General features: G+C 50.2%; 2 protein-coding genes across 2 annotated transcripts; one reads left to right on the top strand and one right to left on the bottom strand.

The window, feature by feature from the left end:
* Positions 1-1,140: 1,140 nt before the first annotated feature.
* Positions 1,141-2,525, bottom strand: BO85DRAFT_374182 (uncharacterized protein; the record flags this gene model as incomplete). Its single annotated transcript, XM_025656115.1, has 2 exons — positions 1,141-1,730; positions 1,802-2,525. 2 exons carry the CDS (start codon positions 2,523-2,525, stop codon positions 1,141-1,143), a joined length of 1,314 nt encoding a protein of 437 aa, XP_025514587.1.
* A 5,252-nt stretch (positions 2,526-7,777) lies between these two features.
* Positions 7,778-9,760, top strand: gel1 (1,3-beta-glucanosyltransferase gel1). Its single transcript, XM_025657966.1, has 2 exons — positions 7,778-8,701; positions 8,770-9,760. Exons 1-2 carry the CDS (start codon positions 8,099-8,101, stop codon positions 9,541-9,543), a joined length of 1,377 nt encoding a protein of 458 aa, XP_025514586.1. The 5' UTR covers positions 7,778-8,098; the 3' UTR covers positions 9,544-9,760.
* Positions 9,761-10,115: the final 355 nt, after the last annotated feature.

Genomic DNA, 10,115 nt, shown 5'->3' with positions numbered 1-10,115 from the left:
AATTACTTCAAGCCCATTGACATTCCTGTTGTTCATATCTAACAATTCCATCCAGAACAAATGATCTTTTGGACGTTCGAGTATTGATATGAATTCCAAAAACCATTCCCTACTTCTGCTATAGGGCAATCTGCAAGGTATACACTCTACTATTGACGACTATCATTTCCGCGTTCGATAGTCACGATCAATATGCTTGCGGCATTTTGTGTACAGGAAACAGAGGCAAAGAATCATCGAGAGGCGAGTTGGGTCGAGATTCAAGATGACCTCATGACTATAGGAACCGTTTTAGTTCGTCCTCCGCTGATCCCGCTCAATAGAGACTAATTCCTTCTCGAGATCTCCACTGAGGGAAGATAGTACTGCCAGTGAAAGCATATAGAATACGATAGTTAACCGAAACATCGATGGCAAAGTATGTAGCCAAAGTATATCCAGACTTATGGTATGCACGTCATCTCCTCACCAGAGAAGGACTGGACCAATTGGTCAATTGCCCGTGCTATGGTTTACGACAAGGATCACTTGGCTGGTTTGGTTATAATGAGTAATTTTACGATGATGTCCGTGGATTCCCTCTGATTCCGTACATGGGCCACGGAAACGGTTCCCCTGTCCAGGGTGGCAAGGTTGTCTCTGATGCTTTGATGCCTACTGAGTACACAACTGGACCTAACTGGCAGGCTGCCGACTTCAAGAACTCATAACCCGAGACCCTTCAGGCTAAGGTCAATGCCGAGTGGGCCTCGATGGGCTTTAAGGCTGATCATTAGGAAGGCGACTTCGTAATGCACATGTGTTTGGAAGGTCCAAGACCGGTTCATGAACTGTTATCTGAAACCTCAAATCATGTACTCTATAAGTTCCGCTTCACTGTATATTCAATTCATGTCTTATGCACTGTTTCTTGTCTGCAGTTGTTATATAGTCATTTATTTACTCATCATGTTTTGATTCAACTACGATCATAGCGTATGACCCTCTACTACCGACCTAATGCACATATGCCAGTTCTTCCACAAAGATAATACCAGCTTGTATATACATAATCCGTAACACCAAAGTATAAACATATATGAGCATAACCTAGATAATACAAAACAGCTAAAAAAGCATATCCACCACAAACCTACAACTCTACCCCCGACCCTCATCCCGCAGCCTATGCTCCAACCTCAACTCTCCCGGATCATTCTCCTCGAACCCAAAATTCCAAATCCTTTCAGCCATCGTCAGCCGCTCCCTATGCTTCCCCAGCGCATTCGTCTTCGAGCTCCTACTCCCAACATGCTGCAACACACTAGGCGTCAACGCCCAGCGAACCTCGCCGTTCTGGTCGGCGTAGCTCTCCGTGAGCATATCCACATACCCGGCTTGGTTACTCTCGTACCAGCATACTAGGTCTCCGATGCGGGCTTGTGGAAAGACGAACCCCTGAGAGCAGCAGCCGAACTTGGGCATCGCGTGCACTCCCTCGGGGATTGGGAGCATTGTGTGCCGTCCGGCGGCGAAGAAGAGGGCGATGAGGAGGGGAGTGACCACTAAAGAGAGGATGGTTATGATCTCGTTCGAGAGGTTTCTAGCCGTAGATGGGCAACAGTATCGGGTTGCTGTGGTTGTGGCCACGATCACAGACACGGCAAGGAGAGAAAAGAAGAGGTAGATGGGCCATTCTTCTGAGTTCCATCCGAGGAATATCTCAGTGTAGAAAAGTCGGAGATATAGCCCTGTGACAATATCTCTGTTAGCTTATCTCCCACGATGAAAATGCCGCTGAAGTGGTGTAATCATATCTTACACTGCTCCACCCCTTCCTCCTCCGCTTTCCGCTCCGCGACATTTAAAGCCTGCTTAGTCCGATGATACCACCCATCCAAAGCAACGACATCATCCTCCAGCATAACCGTATACGACGTATTTTGCTTACCGCACTCTTTAAGAAGATACGTATAATCAAACAGACCCTTTTCACGAGCGAACTTCTTCGCTTCTGGCGTCTCCAAACTGCGAATATGTTCTATATCCACTACATCCGGATCATACACGAGCACTTTGTCAGCGAGAGCACGGAGCCACGGCTCCGTGTACGCTGGATGCTCCGCTGGATCAGAATGCGCGATGAAGATGATAAGGTACATGTCTTCTCTCTCGGTCGCGGTAAGGCCCTCGAGAATGGAGCCTACCGCGCCCTGGAGGTACCGTGCACCCTTTCGTGCTACTGAGGCGATTCCGACGCACATCGTGGGATGGGCAGAGGCTTTGGTCTGGAAGTGCTGGGGGAGGGTGTTGCTGTTGGCTTGTTGGATGAGTTCGTTGGCTTGTTCTGTGCGGAGGGTGGAGTAGGCGGGCTTGTATGCTTGCTCTTCGGCGAAGAAGGCGGATGTCGGGTCACGCCAGCATGTTAGGCGGGCTAGGTTGATTGCTAGGCCGTAGAGGAAGATGAAAATGAGTAGTAGGTGGCATGTGTGTGTGTTCAGAAAGATTAGGGAACATGGTCGTAAGAGTCGCCTTGGGAGAAGCATTTGGGGCGTGTTGGATATAGTTTCGTGGATTGGGAGGCATTTGACAGGTCGCAGAAGATATTGGGTTGCTTGGGTTAAGTAACATGATATTTGATAGACCAAACGTACTCGCTTGGATGATTGAAGGTACCTAACAACGGTTTAATTTGCCTATAATCTCTCTAAAAGCCTCCCCCGGACTACGCTAGTAGGGCCTTGTAGGGATGAACGGGCCCCTTAGCGTGAGACCCCTTGAAGCGATGTAACATTAATATAATAGCTGGACCCTGAGATGCATGTTTGTTAATGCGCATTGTCTCTCGGTGTCCTAATGCGCATAAAGTCCCCCATATGCCTTTTCCAAGACGCTACGATATCCCCGTAGGGAGATAGAACGAGTCATAAGAACTCTGTAGGGTCGGGTGGAGACCTCTTAATACGATGTTGGTCCAACATAAGAGGGGAACATGACGTGGGTTACTCTCAATGGTTCGTTCAGGCTGTAAGCGCTGCTTTGCGACGGATTATCCCGACAGGGCATCGAAGGTCATGCAAGCCGTTCATCCGGCCCAAGCCACCAAGCCGCTAGATCGGGACCGACTCCATCTAATGCGGACTAAGTTATTAGCACAAGGCACAAGTTTCCAATCATATGGCAGTTAAGCGGATGACCAGGAACCGAACCGATCGGGGTAGCAAGGCTGCTCTCCCCTTAATGCTGGAATGTTCTCGCTAATATAGCATTTTTCGACATCTGCACATTCGGACCTTCGTGGTGACCTTCATCAGTTGAACCTGGTCTGGGGATCTCATCGAACTGATGAATAGCTCCTTGGAAAACATCAAACGCACGGCGAGAGTTATGTCCATAGGTGTGATAGACTGCGTCATCGATTACCGCGCCACAGAAGCCGTCGGTAGCAGGAAGATCGAGGTCCCCAACATCACATCACGACCATGCTGCGTTCCTCTGGAGGCTAAAGACAACGGCGTGGACCCCTTAATGTCAATATTGGCGGTTGCGATAGTTGCTCTCAGGACCTGGTCGAGACCTTAGCTTGTATAGGAATGTACTGCATTTTGCTCTTCTCATGCTTCTCGATGTCAGTTCTAGTTTCGAGCCGTTCGCAACGTCCATAGAAGCAGTTTCGAGTACTGTGAGTACTCAGAAAGTAGTTCCAACAATCGAATTAGAATCTCGGAAACTCGGCAGCAGACATGATCGCGTGAAGTTCATCACCTTATTCCAGGTATGCTATCTGAACAAGCTCCCGGCTGTGCTCCCTCGCCCCCTCATCCTCACCAGCTAGCTCTCCATTGTGTGGAAGATGCCATGCACCCCACTACCATGTTGCTAACCATAGTTTCAGAAGGCTCGGGGAATGGAGGCGTAGCGTCAGCATGCAATTGGGGGGTAATGATATCAGAGACATCATAGCAAAGATAATAACAGCAGCGATACGATATTTGAGTAGGTTGTCGAGCTTCCAAACGTCGTTAGCACGCAGGTAATTCTCTGAAGCCACTCCGATAACCTCAAAATTCACCAGCATATAAATCTGCTTGTTGAGCGTGTCTTCGAGGGTGATCGTGCAGGGAGTGTGGAGGTGCTGAATGCCGTGAATAGCCGCCCGTCGTGGGACTTGGTTTGAGATGTTTTGGTGCGACTTCAGCATCTCTGTAGGAGGCTATAACATTGTCAATTTGATTCTCCCTCCCTCAATCATGGCAGGCTCCGTTAGGCTCCATCCGTAAAAGAAGAAATCAACAACACACCCACGAGTGTGAGAACGATTTCAGACTGTCAATTCCGCATTTCCTGCCATTTCATGACCACCTCGTTCTTGTAACCACCCACAGTCAATGTAGAGCAATCAGTGATGCTGTTCATCACGTTGACCATGGAGAGCTCATAAATTTCTTGGAAGTACATAGACGAGCATAATGTCTGCGAAGCTTGGGACTCGGAGCGGACCGTGGTCGGTATTGTGAGGCGTGATGGTGGGATTCCTGTATGACGAACCATGTTAGTTAATTAGTTAATGATTGTTGTAGATGCTTATTGACCAGCACGAGAAAAGAGAAGGAAAGTTGGTCAATGGAGATAATTAAATACCTTTGCTGAATGTAAACAGGAAAAACAGCCGAGGTGGAAAGGAAATACTAAGTACTTTCTGGTTGTGGGACGGTAAAGCGGCCACACCCGCGGTGTCTTTTACTGTTAAGCAGGCAGGAATCGGAGACATAACAGTGTCCGACCTTAGGTAATGAGCGACATTGAGGATCTTAGCGTGGGTGACTCGTAGCTGAAGAATGGGTTGCGAGAAATGTTCAGTAAGTGCAACGAGCGATGATGTAGGTTAGTACTGATTTCGCCAGGATTGTTGTTCAGGAATTTATGTACCAAGAGTAATAGGAGTTACCACCCAGGGAAAATTCCCACATTTCTTCATGGATAGTTGTACTTGTAACTCAACAATTGAATGCTACCAGCTTGAGACTTCTCTCGGAACCATATATAGTATAGTATATATATAACGGGTATTTGATGGATGAATAGTAATTGTCTTCACAACAGAGCAGTACTAATAAGTCCCAGAGTAGTAGGTTGCAATGACAAGGTTAAGGTGAGATGTAGTACCTACGAGTGCTAGTAAATACTCTTCTGAACTGGTACGCTACAGATGTATAACCAGGGGAAGTAGGGCTCACGATGTGTGAAATATTATTAGATGCTGCCACTGTTCCAGAACGAATGACTAAAATTATTACTATTTACTTTTCGGCATTCATAATATCGACTATAATGTATAACTTCGGTCGAAGGAGATTCTATTTATATATTCTGCTATCTTGTGTCAATAATTCCAAGAACTAATAAGAACTAAGGATAGTATGTTGCTGAATCATAGCTCAGTCGGGCGTGACCAATAGTTGAGTGAAGGATACATAAAATGGGATCAGGGCACATTCGCATATACAATAGCCCATAATATATCAATTCAGACCTGACCAAGTGAACAAGACAAGCACATGCTCGGAAGAATAGAAGCTGCAGGTTGCTGCCTAGATTTGGCGAGTCCCGTCATTTCTGGTGGGTGGAGTCGTGGTGAAATCTAGACTCTTCGTCTCGGTTGCAGAGGGTTAGACGTGGAGTCCGATGGAATTCTTGGCGACTGATTGGCACACGACACTATACCCACGGGCTGATCGGTATTTAGCAGTATGTAACAACCAAGTAGAAGATATTAAGACCCTCTGGGTTCGAAAAAAGGTGTTTCCCTTTTGGCAACTCGCAGTGAAACGAGGTGAGACTGCGGGTTGAAGTGTATGCCATAAGACATCAAACACACTCTGTGCGAATGCCAAGAGTCTCGGCTCGGTCGGATTGGACCAGTCAAGTCTCAGTTGTTTGCAGGCACCCAGATATTTAGAGACAGTATGGTATGGCTCGTTGGCTACAGTGTGGGAGTGGACTCGCGCCATATCACATGGCTAACGGTTTTGGGTTCCAAAGCGGTAAAATGCCAGATGCTGAAACATGCCTCTGATTTGGTTTACCGTTGGAGTAAAGACACACCTGGTTTAGGAAGGTCAGCAGCACACAATGGGCGGCGCTAATCGGCTCCCGCGGGGCCCCCGAATCCGTGCGTTGACGTCAGCTTCCTATTTTTGGTGAGACATGGGCTGTCGAATAGATAGTAGGCGCGCCATGTTCTTTGCTTGCCTTTGTGATAATGCAGACACTGAAGCCAGACTGTGCCTCTATACCTGTGGCAGCGTTCGATGTACGAGGATTGAAGCTCGAGATACCCCGAAGCAACATTCAATTGTCAAATCCTGTGGCGATTATAGGAGTGGAGTGGATGGCAATTGCCAGAGACATAGCATCCAAGTGAATCCGTGAGGGTTTTCCTTCAGACCAAGTAAGGGAGCCCGTGTCGGTCGCACAAAGTCCATGCGACCAATCCATCGAAGCCATGCCACCACCTCGACTAATTATAGAATCGACAAGATCTTTGGAGGGTGGAAAGCGCTTGCATATAAAGTACGTAGATGCAGTCATGTTGGCGCTGGCATGAGTGTCTCAGTAGAAGGAAGGTGAGAAGGCGGCACTGCCGTATGGTCACTGAAGTTCAACCCAACCACAGCATCTGAGAAATGCCCAGTCGCCCAGAGGCAATAGTTCCTGGCACAGAGTCATGGCCTACCATAATACCATCTTGCCATGACCGCCCCAAGGAGTGTTCATCTTGGCACTCTGCTAATCGTACTCAAGTAGTTGCTCTGAGGTAAGAAAGCCACACCAGGTCCCTCTGCAGTGGCGAGACAAAGCAGGAGCCACGTTCAGTGCAGTCGAACTGAAACAGTTAGTTTGTAAATATAATCTTTCTGGGAAACCTTGATGGGACCGATCTTCCAGGCACGGCAGGGAGCGGGAAGCCTGGGTTTGGACCCCAGAAAAGGATGAGACTCCTTTTCCGCTGGACGGTGCCTTGCTTTTGCTACTAGCATGTGGCGGCAGAAGAGAATTTATACCCAGCCCTTGAGGTTGAGGGCAATCAGATGGCTGGCTACTCAGGGATCTGACTAGAATGTCAGCATCATTCCTAGTTAATTATTTGTTGCCTGTGTTGAAGGTGTGAGCGATGGAATGTCAACCCTTGTAACGAGCAACCGAGCTGGTACGGGCCATCAGGGTCCCAAGGGACTTGCCAGGGACCATCCAGGGACTTTTCAGGGACTGGCCCCACCGGGCACTCTTGGCAGGCTGGGGGCCCCACCCACACGGTCGAAAAGACGAGCAGATGAGCAGCTTTCTTTGTGCGCCTCTCTTGGCCTGCATTCTCATTTGTTCCGGCCAGGAAATCGGACGGGGCCAGTCCCTGCAAAGTGGCCACGGCAGCCTTTCATCGGCGCCTTGGCCCAGTGCGAGACCCTTTTTCGCCCACAGGCGATCTGACGATCGGGATGGCCACAATACAATCTCCCCTGGGACTTCCGCTGACCTGCCGTTTGGGGAGTGCTGGATCTCTCCATGAAAAGAAGGAAATAATCGCTTGGATGCTTCCCTCATTGGTCCGTAGCATCTAGTTTGAGCGGAACCAACAATTTCCCACACATGCCGTGGCTGCTTGCAGGCGTAATGTTTGTTTGCTTGGCATGACCCTGACGGATTCACAAAGGCGCGAGCAAATTACCCCAGTGGATGTCAATAATGCAATGCAGAAGGGATGGTCGGCCTGCCTCTGCCTGCTTTAAGGCGTGTGCCACCCACTCCCTCCTCCCCCCCTCCCTTCCGCTTCCATATTCGCTGGCTATTTTTGCTCTTTCCTCCTTCACCCTTTCGGTCGTAACCTCGTCGCCGCTTTTCTTCCGGCATTCTTCAAATTCCTCTTCAGTCACTCGTTCAGACCTCCTTTTAGTCTCTCGCTTCTTCTTCGCTCGCTGTTCTCTAGAACCATCCTATATCCGGCGCCGTCTGCATATTTCATTACCATACCTTCTCAGTCATCTCTGACAGGCCGCCCTGACACTCATTCTTTGTCTTAATAACATCTACCTTGTATCTTCTCCAATCACCATCTCTCACAATGAAGGGCACCGCTGTCGCGACTGCCCTCGCTCTTGGTGCCTCCACCGCTCTCGCTGCGCCTTCGTCGACCATCAAGGCCCGTGATGATGTGACGGCCATCACCGTCAAGGGCAATGCCTTCTTCAAGGGCGACGACCGATTCTACATCCGTGGTGTCGACTACCAGCCCGGTGGTTCCTCCAAACTCGCTGACCCCATTGCCGATGCCGATGGCTGCAAGCGTGATATCGAGAAGTTCAAGGAGCTCGGCCTGAACACCATCCGTGTCTACTCGGTCGACAACTCCAAGGACCACGACGAGTGCATGAACGCTCTGGCGGATGCTGGCATCTACCTGGTGCTGGATGTCAACACCCCCAAGTATTCCCTCAACCGTGCCGATCCCGCCCCGTCATACAACGATGTGTACCTGCAGTACATCTTCGCCACGGTCGACAAGTTCGCCAACTACAAGAACACCCTGGCTTTCTTCTCGGGTAACGAGGTCATCAACGATGGTCCCTCCTCCAAGGCTGCTCCCTATGTCAAGGCTGTCACGCGTGACCTGCGCCAGTACATCCGCAGCCGCAACTACCGTGAGATCCCTGTCGGATACTCTGCTGTAAGTCCACAAATCAGCCCAATACCAGTTTCGGTTGGAATAGATACTAATGGGGACCGTTGATGCAGGCCGACATTGATACCAACCGTCTTCAGATGGCTGAGTACATGAACTGCGGTACCGACGATGAGCGCAGTGACTTCTTCGCCTTCAACGACTACTCCTGGTGCGACCCCTCCTCTTTCACCACCTCCGGCTGGGACCAGAAGGTGAAGAACTTCACCGGATACGGCTTGCCTCTGTTCCTGTCCGAGTATGGCTGCAACACCAACAAGCGTGAGTTCGAGGAGGTCAGCGCTCTGTACGACACCAAGATGACCGGCGTCTACTCTGGTGGTCTGGTCTACGAGTACTCCCAGGAATCCAGCAACTACGGTCTGGTGGAGATCGATGGCAACAACGTGAAGACTCTGTCCGACTACGATGCGTTGAAGTCGGCCTACTCCAAGACTAGCAACCCCGAGGGTGACGGCGGCTACAACAAGACCGGTGGTGCCAACCCCTGCCCGGCCAAGGACTCCCCCAACTGGGATGTTGATGGAGACTCCCTGCCCGCCATCCCCGAACCTGCGAAGAAGTACATGACTCAGGGCGCTGGCAAGGGCGCCGGATTCTCCGGCTCTGGTAGCATGAACGCCGGCACGCAGTCCACCAGCACCGCGACCCCCGGATCGGGCTCGGTTAGCTCATCGAGCTCCAGCTCGGGCTCCAGCGGCACCTCGACGAGCTCCACGGGCGCTGCTGCTGGACTGCAGATTCCCGGCCTCGCCATGGCCCCTGTGATGGTGGGACTGGTGACGGTGCTGTCCACCGTCTTCGGTGCCGGACTCGTCCTGCTGTAAGGACTGAGTTGGGTGAATGATCTTTCGTATCTTTTCATGCGTTGGTTCTTTGCGTTGTGTCACTTTTCACTTTTTTTTCTTCTCTTTCTTATTTTGTTTGCTGCCGGCAAGGGGTTTAAGTAGTGCCGAGTGGGTCTCGGCGCAAAGCAGCATTCTGACATGTGTACAGTTGGGTTGGACCATCCTTAGCCGGTGCCAGTCGATGTGTAGAGTATCTAGTAATGAACGGAACCCAGGTAGCATCCCTGCTTTTCACACTCTTTCCTACTTTCCCACATGGTGACTGTCTGGACAGTGCAGTAGAAATAAAAAAATAAATCATCCTCTTCCTGTCGGCTGGCCAGGTGGGCCCACATTTGGGGGGCGGACCGGAGTTTTGCAGGGAAAATAGATTGCAGCGCCGCTGGTCTGACACTTTGCCCGTCTCAGGTTTGGCCGCCGGAGGATCTGGCCGGGCGGCTGTTTCCATCCCTCCGTCGCAGCACTCGTGCTCCTGGCAAACTCCCTCTCACAATCTATCTACTCCATCTACTCCATCTAGCCATCTACCCTATCTATCTCTACCCCTCATC

This window comes from Aspergillus piperis (assembly GCF_003184755.1).
Source record: "Aspergillus piperis CBS 112811 unplaced genomic scaffold BO85scaffold_11, whole genome shotgun sequence".
Taxonomy (NCBI): domain Eukaryota; kingdom Fungi; phylum Ascomycota; class Eurotiomycetes; order Eurotiales; family Aspergillaceae; genus Aspergillus; species Aspergillus piperis.
The sequence above is the reverse complement of the archived record's forward strand: the minus strand, read 5'-3'. Positions and strand labels throughout refer to the sequence as shown.

Coding starts and splice junctions, on each gene's coding strand:
- gel1 (XM_025657966.1), top strand. CDS start 8,099: ATGAAGGGCACCGCTGTCGCGACTGCCCTCGCTCTTGGTGCCTCCACC. Junction 8,702..8,769: donor TCCCTGTCGGATACTCTGCT/GTAAGTCCACAA, acceptor CCGTTGATGCAG/GCCGACATTGATACCAACCG.